Here is a 15,009-nt window from a genome sequence, read left to right on the forward strand (position 1 = left end):
TATACTAATGTGTCCGCCTCCAAGGTGTGACGGGGGAAGGGAATTCTGCCTGCTTTCAACAGCCCCCGTGCCTGGAAGAGCACAAGCGAGTGCAAGGGCACTTCAGATCTTGATTAAAAAAAAAAAAAAAGTAAGTTGTGGCATTTTTTTTAACTACAGCTCATGAAACGGTCCATTACAAGAGGCCAGGTTAATTTAAAAGACTTTTATAGTTGATTTAGCAGTAATAATTCACCATGCACAGGGATTTTTTTTTTTTTTTTAATAATTTATTAGTAGTACCTGAAGTGACTGTTTAAGATAAACACAACTTAGCCTAAGCCCTCCCCCTCCCCTCACAGCTTTTTTTTTTTGTGTGTGTAAAGGAGCTCAGCTGCCCAAAATCTCTTATTCCCCAAACTTCTGCTCAGCTATTGTACATAGCCAGAACTGCCATGCATCTTTCAGACCTAAACCTACTTGGGAGTCACAAACACCCTCCCTCTGTGCAGAATGCTTTTTCCAAAAAACAAGAAAGCCAGCAACCTCCCCTAAGCCTCCAAATCCCAGTTTCTTCCTAACTGATGGTGAAAAGGCCCAGTCCTGTGAGGTGCTCTAAATGTCCCATTCCCATCAGTTGTTACCTCTCTAATATGACCCTCACCAGCCAAAGGACTCTTTATGGCACAGGATGGGAGAGGGCTGTCAGCTGGTAAGCAGTGCTGCCCTGTGCTTTACCAGTCGCTTGTCCAGCTGTAACCTGGCGCTACCACATCAACCATGCAAAACTGTCAGTTTTTTAAATAGCTGCTTCTCTCCTGTGCTCCAAGCAACCTGTTCTGAAGTGGAGCACAGACTATTGAACAAATGTTACAACTGTAAGTAAGGCAACTTGAAAAAGCTGAATATATTATTTAAGTAAGAAGACAGGCTAGAAAGCAGCTCTGCAGAGAAGGACCTGGGCTTCCTGGTAGATGCCAGCACTGTGCCCTTGTGGGAAAGGAGGACGAAGCTTCCCCTTAGGAAGAGCGTTTCCAGCAGACTGAGGGAGATGATCCTTCCCACCCTGCTACTGAGGCACATCTGGAGTGCTGGGTCCAGTTTGGGCTCCCTGGTACAAGACAGACATGGACATACTAGCACGAGGCCAGTGAAAGCCACAGAGGTGATTAAGGGAGGGGAGGGAGCATCTTTCATATGAGGAGAGGCTGAGAGAGCTGGGACTGTTCACAGCCTGGAGAAGAGAAGCTCGGTGCAATCTTATCAATGTGCATAAATATGTGATGGAGGGTGTAAAGCAGACGGAGCCAGGCTCTTCTCAGTGGTGCCCAGTGACAGGACAGAAGGCAATGTGCACAAGCTGAAACACTGGAGGTTCCCTCTGAGCATAAGAAAAAAAGGAAGAAAATCTTCTTTACTACCACTACAGGTGGTTGAACACTGGCACAGGCTGCCCAGGGAGATTTTGGAGTCTCCATCCTTGGAGATACTCAAAACCCAATGGGACACAGCCCTGAGCAACCTGCTGTAGCTGACCCTGCTCTGAGCTGGGGATTTGGACTAGATGATCTCCAGAGGTGCCTTCCCACCTCAGCCATAGTCTTCTGTCTGAGCTGCTTGGATGAAAGGCACTGTGTATTTTGTTCTTTCAAAACACCAGCACTAGAAAACAAACCAATCAACTACAGACTCGTGTTTTGTAGTATGACAGTAAATTAAGTGACAGTCTTTAGAAGTGCAAGTGGTAATTGGATACCAGAGATAAGTCACACATGACTCATCCCTGGCGGGACACAGCGATGGCTGAACAGACAGTGATGCGATGGGGAAGCTCGGCTGCCCATGGGGTCTCCTGGATGCCGAGACACCAGGAAAGCAGGGCCCTCTCACAGACAGATAGCTGTGCAGTGAACAGCCCAGAAAGGGAGATGGCTCCTAGGGAGTTCACTGTCACTTACACTTCACTGTTAGTCCGTGAATGGAAACGCACACAACTGGGACAAGTGAAGGGTTTCGATCTCACAAATAGAAAAGAAAAAAACATCTCTGACATTTAAATGGCCATGAGCTGGGGAAGACAGGAGGAAGATCCAACATGTAGCCTGCAGTGTGGGATCATAACATAATAGTAAGCATGAAATCATTAAGATTTTAACCAGAAGGGATAGAAAGAGCATCTGGAGATGGACACAGAGCATAAATAAGAGCAGCTGTTATAGCAACCACACAGCACATTGGGGATTTCATCCAGTTCCAAGAATGCCACTGCCTGGACACCAAAAAACACCTAGTTCAGCAGTTCAGATTTTCTTCTTCTTCTCCCTGGCAGAAGCTGTCACTGCCCTTCTGTCCTCATTTCACCCTGCAGCCCTCAGCACCCTGGGGAAGGTGGGGTGCAAGAAGAAGGGACTGCTCATGTTTGCCAAGCCTGTGGAAACAAAGTGGGGATAAATGCTGAGGTGCCTCAGTGGTTTCTCCCTGCACTGCCTGCCTCCTTTCCACAACTCTCCTGGAGCCTTAGTGCACACCCTAGTGATAGCATCATGTTTAAGGATTTATTCCGCTGTTGTTTTAAATTTAAATTTAGGGAAGTGATTGTGCCCCTGTACTCGGCACTGGTGAGGCCACACCTCGAATACTGTGTTCAGTTTTGGGCCCCTCACTACAAGAAGGACGTTGAGGTGCTGGAGCGTGTCCAGAGAAGGGCAATGAAGCTGGTGAAGGGTCTGGAGAACAAGTCTTCTGAGGAGCGGCTGAGGGAACTGAGGTTGTTTAGCCTGGAGAAAAGGAGGTTGTAGCGAGGTGGGTGTTGGTCTCTTCTCCCAAGTAACAAGCGATAGGACGAGAGGAAATGGCCTCAAGTTGCGCCAGGGGAGGTTTAGATTGGACATGAGGAAAAATTTCTTTACTGAAAGAGTGGTTAAACATTGGAAGAGGCTGCCCAGGGAAGTGGTTGAGTCCCCATCCCTGGAGGTATTTAAAAGACGTGTAGATGAGGCACTTAGGGACATGGTTTAGTGGGCATGGTGGTGTTGGGTTGATGGTTGGACTCAATGATCTTAGAGGTCTTTTCCAACCTTAATGATTCTATGATTCTAAATACAATTATAGTAAGGGTAACTTAGGGTTTTTTACTACAAGAAGGGGAGAAAGGGAGATCAAGCAGGAATTGTGCCTAACAATCAGCTGTGAGAGTTTAAGCCCACCCTGAGCAGGAGAGAGAAGCTAACAGCTGAGGCATCCCTGCACTGCTCCACAGCAAACTACAGAAGGTAACTGAGCTCCTGCCATCTTTCTGCCCATCATTACCCACCAGCCAAATGATGCAGGAGGTTGCTGAGGACCTGCTCTGCCTGCCAGAGTGCTGGGGGCTGAGGGAGGGCTGAGCTAACACAAATCAACAGAGCCAATAATGTGATCTCTTTCTTGGAACATTTTTTAGCTCCGAGAAAACCACCACCTCCACACATAGTACCACATCCCTCAGCAAAACCTTAGCTCAGAGCAGAGGATTTCCACCTTTTCTCTCACACCTCAGGATTTCTTCTCATTTGTTACCTGGGGTTTGTACCACACAGCAAGTGCTATAAGCAGCACAGCAGGCAGGGGCATAAAAATTTCCCATATATAGTCTGCTGTACACCTGAGTTATATAGGTTATACATTGAAATGAAGATTTGTACAACTAAAGCTTATATGAATGGTAGAAATTGCCACTGAGGGCCTATCTTACATACTATAAAGGAGAAGAAACAAGCAAGTAACAAAAAAAATACCAGTTTTGGGCACCAGGCTGAAAGGCCAGGTCGTCTGGCAGCTCCACCAACAGGCAGAATCAACACAGGCAGAATCCTGCACATGGTTTATATCCTGTTGTAAAACTTATCATAACACTGCTGGCTCATGCACTCCTCACCGTCCACTCATCTCCGCCTACGGGCATTAACAGCCTTGCTGCCCAGATCACTTCATACTCCAACCCTTCGGTCCACACTCTGCACTTGGACACTGTCAAGTCACCAAGGACTCACTCACGGTTTGTACTGTGATCCGTGGAAACAGGTTTTCTAATAGCACTGTGCACATACTGTATAGCAGACATACAACAGCTCCTGCAGAATCACAGCTGGCTCATTACTACTTACGCTTGGTTCAAATGAAATACTTCTCCTGCCTGTAACTGATACTTAACTGCTGGCTCCATGCCATAAGCCCAGATGCCATTATGCTTTTAGCATTAGACATGTAAGAGCTACTTCTTCATTTAAAAGCCAAGAGAAGCCCTCTCACCTTTTGCATACACAGAACCAACAATCCCCTTTTAACTGCTGTTGACAGCTCCATAATAAAGTACTTCTAGAGCATGAAGGTTATTCTCTTCAACACAAGTTACCAAAACGTGAAAGGCAACCTAACACTGGGTTCTTTGGAGCCAAATGAGATTGGGGAAGCAGGATGAGGAAAAAAAAACAGAAGCTGCTGTCAAATACAAATACTGACATTTGACACTCGCTCACTGCTTCAACACCAAAATATCAGCCCCAAGTTTTAAATAGTAGTTGTGAGTTAAGTACATAAATCTCTTGCCATGTGTCCTATGAAACTAAAGCCAGTTTTCAAAAGAGACTTTTGTCCCTCAAACTTCTTGAGCATTTATCCTAGTTAGATATTAGCACAATGCGATGATTATTATGAGTATAAATAGCCAAACTGCTGCACAACAAAGCAAGAGGGGATGGCTCAGCATTCTCAGTATAAAGAGGAGACATCGCTTATTTAGGGCTGAAATCGTTTGAGCTGAACCAGCAGAGCTATATATATATTGGTTATTCATTCCTTGGATCTGAGAGTTAGGGTCTGAGGGATTACAGTGCTTTCACTCCAGCTTGACCGCCATGGGGCATTTCTCTTACGGTTCTTTCCACCTGAACAGACAGTTACTTACAAGCCAGTGTTTTACTGGAGAGCACAATTAGCAGAGAATGTCTAAAAGACAAATGACACTGAAAACAAAGCAAAGGGTACCAGGTAAAAGGACCTCCTAGTTCCTCTGCTCTTTCCTACCACAGAAGGTTTAGGAATATCTTGTGCTACCTGCACCTATGCTAATAAAGGTAATGTTATCAGGTACTGAAATCTGCCCTTAGAAACAGTAATCCACTTATAATGGGCTATCAGGGACTGCAATAAGCTTCCCGATTCTGGAATATCAGGTGAGCTGTCAAATTGCTGTAAAAAAAATAATGTCCCAAAGCTACCTATGCTGCTTCAGTTAACGAACTGAGGGAAAAGGTCTACTAGGAGCAATGTGAAAAGGCGATTTTATCACCTGATCACAATGGTAAATAAAACCCTCTGATTTACAGAAAAAGCTTCCTTTTATGTTATTAAGCCAGCAGGTACCAATCACTGCTCACACTGGAAAAGACAGCAAATACAGCCCTCCCTGCTTTGCTACAAACTGGATCTGCCAGGCAGACAGTTCCAGCTGGCGCCAAGAGTCACAACCTCCAAGGTACATTTGTGCTCATCTACTGCTACCTCCCAGCCATTGCAGAAGTCACTTCTAAGACCTTGCCTAAAGCTGGAGACGAACTGCAAAATAAAATACTGGTTGTTCCTCTGTCAGAAGACGGCTGCATCACTCCCAGGACATTCATGACAGAGATACCCCTGGATATAAAACACAGTTTGGGGAGAACAGCCTTACTACAGAAACTCAGCTATTAGCTACAAAAGTCAATGTGACAACTTGGGCTGAAGTTTTTAGATGCTTCCACAGAAAGAGACCAATGATTCCCAACTAGCAATAACATCGCTTTTAAAGAGATATAGTAAAACAGAAACACACTATAACATACTAAGGGAACCGTTGCTCTTTTGGTGAGTAATGGCACATCCACTTTTAAGTGACCAGGATAAACCAGCTCTGCTTTTTGTTTGTTTTTACTGAAGGCTGAGCTTCCTTCCACTCCCACAGATTCTCTTCCCTCCACAGCTTCACGGTGGCTGCTATCTGCTAATAAATGACGATATCATCTTCCTTTTTGCCTACTCATCAGCCAGAGGTGGCTGGCTGAGTCTAATCAGGCGGCAGCCACTACTACAGGCAATGCAGTGTCTTCCGCTGCACCACAAATCCTGGCCAATTACAAGCACTTTGCATTTGATCACACCAGGTATTCAGAGTGAGAACGGAGCTGCTGGTAAGCACAGGGGTCTTTCAAAGGTTGCAGAAGACTGCAACTGGCAGCATCCCACAAACGTGGCAGATATATATGGGGCAGCAATGCACATCGCAGTGGGCCGTTAATCTCACCACTCTTAATGTGTTCCTCAGCTCTGCTTTTGCAGCCTGGGAGCTCACACGTTCATTCTGGCAGCAGACTGCTGCTTAGTTTTCTCTTAGCTCCAGCGTTACAAATAACCTGAGAATCTTTGGATTATCACTGCGTTCAAAAGAGGACTCACAGCAGCCTGCTTATTAATCTTTCCTTGTGGCTAGAAGCAAATGAAAGCTAAGTGGGGAGTAAAACAGCAAGAAAAAAAAAGAGAAAAAAAAAAGGGCTCTTTTGCTGTCCATTCTTAGTAGCATCATAGCTTTTTTTTCTTTACAGGTTCTTTCCCTCCCTTCCTGACAGAGAGAAGACGTGACCTAGTTGTAAAGGCCGCTAATAGCAAGATGGTATTGCACTTATGGTGGGGGGTGGGATGTCACTCAACTAAAGTAATAAGGTCTAAATCCAGAAACATCACAGAAGCCACAATGCCAAGCACTAAAGCATCCAGCCCCGAGGCTAAAATCCAGAACCCTGAATTATGCAGTGAGGCTCCCTGTGGAGGGTACGCAAGGCATGAGGCACTTTGGAATGGCACCTGAACAACCAGCCCACCAAGTGGAGAAGCTGAATTAAGAGGAAAACTGAAGGGAAGATGAGAAAAAAATCTGCAACAGCTACGCTTCAGTGCCCCATTAGGCCACTGTTCCACAGCCCAGTACCAAACATAGACTACGCCAGCAGAACAAATGCCCTCTTGAGTGCCATTGCCAGGGACGTAGCATTTGCAATAGTGTCATACCTCATCCCGCCCACTGTTGTATACCCATTTTGAGCTAGAGCACAGGGGAGACCGATCGATAGAGCACAGGGGAGACCGATCGATCTTTCTCTGCAACTGAAGGGGATTTGAACCCAACACCTCCCATTCCTGAGGAGCACACCCCAACCATGGTGCTCACCGTTCGCTCCCATCCTATTCACCAGTCAGAGAAGGTGGGGGGGAGGGGGGAGAGCACTACTTGTGCCTTCCAACAAGTAAGGTGGGTGAAAAAAGGTGCTTCTAAGTTGTAGTCACTGCTCCAAAAAATTCTTACACATTTTACATAAAACATTCCCAGGGTAAAAAGCACCAACAATTTCTCCAGAGGACGAGAGCACAGGATTCCCCTCCCTTTCCCTCTACCTTGCCCACATTAACGTACCAACTATTATGTTGGATCTTATCCTTGCTCTTGTTTTCCTTGCTCTGGCCCAAAGCATCACGAAGCAAATATCCTGCGCACGTGCACACACAGAGATTCTTCCTTCTCCAATTATCTTTCTAAGAAGCTTCCATAGTAGCTTATGCAGAGTTTTATTTGGTGGGCACTTTCTGAAAAAGAATATTGTGTGCCTACCATATCAAGCTCTTCACAGATGGGCAAAAGGAGATTAGTTAATTCATCTTGATCAGACTAGCATGGGACCTGCTCAAGATTCAGACTTTTTGAGAATGCAAAGAAGTATTATGTGTTAGGAACAATTTCCTAGGTAGGGAGCAAAGATGCACTTCTGAGACAAGAAAACACTCCGTGTTTTCCTATTTCATCTGTGTTGCTATTTTGGACATGGCTTTTTAAGCTAACTCTAATATCTCTGCATCCAGTGTCACTCAAAGCCAGAAGGATTGTGAAGTTCTGTTTCTTTTTCAAAGGATGTTTGTAATATACATAGCTGTTAAGGTGACGGAGCCATAAATACATGTGATGGTCAGTGCAGCAATAGAAAACATTTGCTTTATAAATGTATGGCTTATTCTGGAAGGGAACTTATTCTTCAAACAGGCACTCAATATGCTATAAAGCACAGACACCTAGATATGATGTTATTTGCCAAACTGACCTGGTTCCTGCTTCCATGAAGGACAACAAATGAGATCTCCCTCCCTTTCTGTGGGCCAACTCCTTGTTTTGTTTTCCTTCCTCCTCTTAAATAACATACTAGTTTAAACACAAACCAAGGCAGTTCAGAACTACCACAGGAACTGTAGGAATCACCTGTGATAGTCTATGTCCTGTGCTACGTAAGTCAGAGTAGATGGCCACAACAGGCTGTCTTTAAATACAAGTTCATGGATTTCCAGTGGATGACGTATCAGACTATGATTAGATGAAAGAATTGAGCACCTCTTCTAGGCATTCAAAATGCAACCCAGCAACACACTACACAAGAAAAGAAAGCCTCTTGTAGGCAGCCCGCTGGAAAGTTACTGTTTTGATTTCTACAGAAACAGAAGATTTCGTATGCAGCTCTTACAAAAAATAATAAAACTATACAAAAATAAACCAAAAAAAAGAATCTATTTAACCTATTCCAGGCTAAAGTAGATATAGTATCAGATGGTCTGTTGAATTCACAAGTCATGTTTATATTTAGTCAGCCTCAATAAATCATGTCTGACAGTTACCCTGTAAGTAATCTTTCTGTTTTAGAAAACTTACCCATTACAATGACAAATGCAAAACTAGCCAGTGTCAGCGATGATCCACTGTTGATCATGTTGATGAGCAGCTTGAATAAAGGATATAGCAGCAATAAGGCCCAGAAGAGCCAGTTCAAAAGCGTCCACGGTCGTCGGGGTGGTACTATAGGGACTGCTGGGTAGGTTCCTGTTTGGTAGTACTCTTCCTGGAATGCATCCTAGTAGAACAAAGGAGGGCAATAATTAAATTCCCATCTGCCAACAAAATCAGCCATTCCTGACTTTGATGTTCCTCTTTCTGCACGCCTGTAACCACGGGGAAAGATCAAAGACCAAGTCATGGCTGGAAAGCTTGTACTTTGAAGTCAATGAACACACAGCCAAAAAAAAGAGCTTACATTGATGTGTGCATCCTTTCTTTCTCCTACACATAGAAGCCTGAAAAATGGCATGCCTACAGAGTGTAACAAGCCCAGTAAAACAAGAAGGGTGAGGAGATGTACGCTCCTGCAGCAATGTAGACATCACTGTTGAACCTCCTGCAAGGGCCACAGCCACTGGACAAATACCGCTGGTAAGCCAGAGAAGCGTTTGGGCTACATGTTCAGCAGCGGATCCTCTGTTCCCTAATGTTTTCTCCAACCACTGCTCTAAAACAGCATCCGCAGCCCTGTCAGAAAAGGTGAGCAGACACCATCTTGTCCTGTACTCCAAAGAACACCACCCCCTCCTGTCTGCTTTGTCCCATAGATGCAGTCTTGTTCTTCTTGTTCCCATGAAGCTTACAGAAGAAAGTTTGGGTGCTGAACCTCTCTACAGACAGTTGAGCATGCAAACAGTTTAAAAATCTCACTGGTTTTGACCAAAGCACTCTCCCTTTTAGTATAATATGAGGAAGATAATGGGGTGAGGTTTGGGTTTTTTTGTTTTGTGGTGTGTGTTTTTTAAAGCACAGAAAACTTAAAATTCAGTACCTTCCTCTAGAGCCCATACGGGTGAACGGCATTGCCTTTAGCAATGTGATCAACCCAAGATATCAAAGTGGGTGGGGAAAAAAACCCTTCCTTGTGGTTCAAAAGCAAAGATTATTAATCTGTTATCACATAAAACCAGTTAATTAACGAAGTCAGAATTAGACTCACATAAAAAGGAACCTCAATTTAGTCAGAATGAACTGCTAAATTTCTTCAAAGAAAGGAATGCTTCATGACAGTTTCCAAAAATTCTGGCAAAGCCAAGATTGTCCTAATCAACCACAAGATGATTATTTCTACTATGGTATGATTTTACATTTACTTACACTCCAGCTGACACAGACAATTCTTTAATTATTTAATGGCAACTTGAGCAATTACAGGCTGCTACCATTTTATCTATTTCAAAGGGAACACTTAGCTTTTAAGAGATTACACAGTAATTAAAGCATTGCGCTCTTTTTATTGAGATTAGAAAAATGATGACTGTTTTGCGTATGCGAGCTAGATTGTACTGGGATCACTACAGCCAATTAATTTGCTGTCTTCAACAAATTACACAGTGTATGAAATTTTCTTTACAGTGCCTTGAGGATTTTGGTTTATGACTGGTTTAACACGGAGCTACTAATCATCAGTAAATTGAATTCTACTATATACAGTTAGGTTTCTAAATACCGGTATTACCCAGAAAAGTTAAGAATTTCTGAGTATTATTGGTATCGCCATTAGGGGGCCTATTACTACAGACAGCAAGACAGACTCACTTAAAACAAGCACAGCAGTTTTCTCTTTGTTGGCTTTGCACAGCGTTGGGGGCAGCAAAACCATTGACCACATCTCACCAAGAGGTTTGAGACAGATGGAAGAAATATACAACGGGCAAAACAATGTCAATGCCATCACCTCCGCTACACGTTTTACACTGCTGTGGGGAACAGCTCTTCAATTCAGTTATGATTCCTTACCCTTAAAAACATTCACATTCCTTGCAGAAGAGATCTGTGGGTTGATCTGTCTTCTAAGCTTTTGCAAGGGTGCCTATGGTACCAATCAACAGCTCAAGTCAGCATTTAAACCCATGATGTACCTCAAAATTTCCCTCAGTCACCTTGCTCACATTAAGTTTCTTTCATTTCCCTGCAAACAGAGCTTGTGTTCAGTTTGTAATAAATCCCACCCACCCAAGTATCATATTCAGACATAGAAACATGCTCCCCCTAATGCCCCCACCAAATTTGAGTTACTTCAGACAGTTGGGTGGGTAATGCAGTAGGGTGAAATCAGGGAACATCCATCATCTTGTGAGAGGCTAACTGGATTCTTCCTCCCTGCTCCCACCAGGGAGGTCTGACTGCAGAGGTATGCCACTGCTCTTTCATGAGAAGCCCACAAAGAATGAGTATCCAAAAATATATCCTTTGTTCGCAAACACTGCAGTTCTGTACACTTCCCCTTTTCACTTATGCTTTGCTAATTCTCTAGGGCATTTCAGCACGTATTTTCATGCCATTTTCCATGCTTCTCTTACAAGTGAGAAAAGTTAGAAGCTCGCTTTCTTTTTAGTGGAAATTAAGATTCTCAAGCAGAACTTCTATTGCAGGCGCTGAGGCTGTAAGGAGTTGAAAAAAGAAAACAAACATACAAGGGCTAGCAGAGTTGTGACTATTATACAGTACCTCTTCAGACCAGGCACTAAGATGCTCAACCCAATCCTTGTTAAAGTCGAAGGGAGTCTTTCTAGCAATGGCGGAGAAAAGGAAAAAGGAGAAAAGGAAAAAGGAGAAAAGGAAAAAGGAGAAAAGGAAAAAGGAGAAAAGGAAAAAGGAGAAAAGGAAAAAGGAGAAAAGGAAAAAGGAGAAAAGGAAAAAGGAGAAAAGGAAAAAGGAGAAAAGGAAAAAGGAGAAAAGGAAAAAGGAGAAAAGGAAAAAGGAGAAAAGGAAAAAGGAGAAAAGGAAAAAGGAGAAAAGGAAAAAGGAGAAAAGGAAAAAGGAGAAAAGGAAAAAGGAGAAAAGGAAAAAGGAGAAAAGGAAAAAGGAGAAAAGGAAAAAGGAGAAAAGGAGGTAATGTGCAACCCAAATTGCACCTCTGTCATAATTTGGCATTGACTGATACAGTGCTGGCCTTCTGTGGAAGGACAAAATTCACCCCAGGTGAGGAAGAAGCACATAGACATGGTGCTTACTGTAAGCCTGGAAAAGGAAGGAGAACAGTATTTGGTTTAGAACAGCACAGTGCCATTGTTTATCTGGCAAGGCCCTGTTCATTGCATTTGAAGCAGTGGCTAAACCAGAAAATGAAGTGCTAAGTAGCAAGAACATAAACACACCAGATTCCCAGAGAGCAGTATCTCAGACTGAGGTACATGTAACTGAGATCAGGCAATGAGGTAAAAAAAAAATGGAACAAGCTTTTCTCAAAGACTCTCACTCCTTTACTAATGACAATTAAAAAAAAAAAAAGTAGTCATGTTCGTTCATGTCCACTAACTGCTGATTTCAATACTCATTCAAGCAGCTTTACATCCCTGATCATCACAAGTGCACCGCACTCCAGCCTTGACCTTAGTACCTGTGGCACGCCCTACCTACTAAATCATGCTATTAGAGCATAATTCAGCACACAGTATGTAAGTCTTGAGAAGGTACTGCAAAATTATGAAAATCATTGAGAATAAGCAACAACACATGCAACCATAATGCAAGATAAAATAGGGGCTCTGTTTGTCAGTAGCGTGCATACCTTGTCTTTGAAACAGAAAGTGGAGTGCTACAACCAAAATAGACAAAGCAGGGGATGAGTGCATATCTTGTAATGAGTTACTGCCCTTTGAATACAGATTTGTTACATTTTATCATAAATATTTACTGACTCAAGACATTAACCTGAAACAGAATTTTTTGGAAACAACACCTAGGTGGCAATGCTGCTTGTTATCCAACCTAAGATCCAATTATCTTTTTAAAGATGCATGGCAGAAAGGTGAAACAGAATTGTGTTTCTACCCTGCAGGTGGCCTTTCATCATCTCAGAACTCTTGAAGAAGTTGTCCCTGCTCTGTATTCTCCCACTCTGATTTTACAGTGACATGGGCTTGTGTAAACCAGGAATGACTGCAATGAAATAACAGTTTCACTAATGTAAAAGAGCTGAAGGAAGAGGAACATGCCACCTTCAGAAAAAAACCAAAACCACTACCAAACCTAAAAAACCCCTAACCAATCAAAAAAATGCCACATGACCAAAAAGGTCTTAATGGAAAGGAAAACCGAACACACATTCCTTCCTCCTATACTTAAATAGGAAACTATGGATTTAACCAACCAGTAAACTAAGTTGTTCTGAAGAAAGCAGGATAGATGTATGCTCTGTTTGTACTAAAAATAACTGAGTGTTTGCCAAAGAGGGAATAACAGAAAAAAACTGAAGTGATTTACTGCAAACTATGTAATAAGGGATTCAGGAAAACAATCACCACATTCCCATTTATGTTCTTGTCTTGTAAATGTTTAAACATTTCTTAGGAACATGAAACAGGGTTACAGATAAAGTCACAGGAGCAGAAAATGGACTTTTGCAATGTTCAGCAAAAGGTCCATTTGCATATATATGCCTGTAGAGAGAGCACGGGCCCATAGGTAACATAATGCCTTTCTGCAGAAAGGTGTTAGGGGTCACGTCTGAATTAGGTTAGTGGCACCATTTACAAGAAGGGAAATCAGAGGCAAAGCTAGTAGATCTACAACTGAGGTCTCAAGACACATTTACTTTTCACATTCCTGTAAGCAAGCTGCTTAGAGGGGCTATGAATTAAACCAGAAATAGTCATGGTTTGAAGCCAAGAAAGGCTAGAACATAGTCAATACAGAAATGCTAACGTGGTGTTCTGGGTGGAGTACAACAAATGGCACAGCAGAAGTTTGCTGCCCCAGTGAGAGGAAACCAAAGCGTAACTATATTCTATCACTTCTAGATCCAAAGCACTGCTGTATTCCAGTCTGAATACATAACTAAGATCAATTTATTGAAGCAAACTGAGCTGCCAGGCCCTCATGCCTTGCATACCTATGACTCCCACTGATTGAAATGGGAGTGCTGCGTGTATTCAAAGAGCACATCCCCCAACCATTATCTCCTATGTTCATAAAAACAAAACCTATGAGAAACAGATTCTCAAAGTCTGAAGGATGCATATGAAAGTATTTGGGGGGAAAAACAAAACAATCAGCAGGCATCTACAAACACACAGTCATTATTATTCTGCCCCCTGTGCTGGTTTTGGCTGGGACAGAGTTAATTTTCTTCACAGTAGTCAGTATGGGGCTGTGTTTTGGATTTGGGCTGAAAACAGTGTTGATAATACAGGGATGTTTTCATTACTGCTGAGCAGTGCTTACACAGAGTCAAGGCCTTTTCTGCTTCTCACTCCACCCCACCAGCGAGTAGTAGTAGGTTGGGGTACACAACCCCAGTGTAGCGGTAGGCTGGGGGTGCACAAGAAGTTGGGAGGGGACACAGCCGGGACAGCTGACCCCAACTGACCAAAGGGATATCCCATACCATATGACATCATGCTCAGCATATAAAGCCGGGGGAAGAAGAAGGAAGGGGGGGACATTCCGAGTGATGGCGTTTATCTTCCCAAGTAACCGTTATGTGTGATGGAGCCCTGCTTTCCTGGAGATGGCTGAACACCTGCCTGCCGGTGGGAAGGAGTGAATGAATTCCTTGTTTTGCTTTGCTTGCGTGCGCGGCTTTTGCTTTCCCTATTAAACGGTCTTTATCTCAACCCATGAGTTTTTTCACTTTTACCTTTCCAATTCTCTCCCCCACCCCACCGGTGGGGAGTGAGCGAGCGGCTGTGTGGTGCTCAGTTGCCGGCTGGGGTTAAACCACAACACCCCCATCCTATGTAATTAGGACTCTTAAATGCACGCCTTCTACGCATGCAATGTGAAAGCAATTTATCAGCCTGTCCTATTAATGCTGGATCTTTGCCTTGGTAAAAAAGACAGGCTAAAACAAGGGACAAAAATTTTAATACACTAAAGCAAAATATACCTCATTTAGCCCACGAATTACTTCTTGATTTAGGATGTGCCTTGAAGGGGAGGTAGCTGTGTTTTCTGTATCCTTATGCAATTTTCTAAAGAAGAGTTTTAAAAACTACTCTAACTTGCTTAAGTTTTCTTCCTGTTGCTCTTTAAGTACAAAATAAAGGCAATCATGACTGACAGCACAAGACCAGTTTGTATCTGGAGAAACAGAGGACTTACCCTGAAAAACAAACAAACCAACCAACACCCAAGCCCCC

The 15,009-nt window shown here is 43.3% G+C and overlaps 1 protein-coding gene across 3 annotated transcripts in view; it reads right to left on the reverse strand.

Annotated features, from left to right (window-relative positions):
- The window catches only part of AGPAT4 (1-acylglycerol-3-phosphate O-acyltransferase 4), an 88,754-nt gene that overhangs the window by 3,252 nt on the left and 70,493 nt on the right, over window positions 1-15,009 (reverse strand). For all 3 annotated transcript variants that reach the window (XM_076333955.1, XM_076333957.1, XM_076333956.1), the window contains one exon: window positions 8,741-8,939. In XM_076333955.1, coding sequence (XP_076190070.1) covers window positions 8,741-8,939 — 199 coding nt within the window. The remainder of the gene's footprint in view (window positions 1-8,740; window positions 8,940-15,009) is intronic.

This window comes from Aptenodytes patagonicus, chromosome 3, assembly GCF_965638725.1.
Source record: "Aptenodytes patagonicus chromosome 3, bAptPat1.pri.cur, whole genome shotgun sequence".
NCBI classification, from domain to species: domain Eukaryota; kingdom Metazoa; phylum Chordata; class Aves; order Sphenisciformes; family Spheniscidae; genus Aptenodytes; species Aptenodytes patagonicus.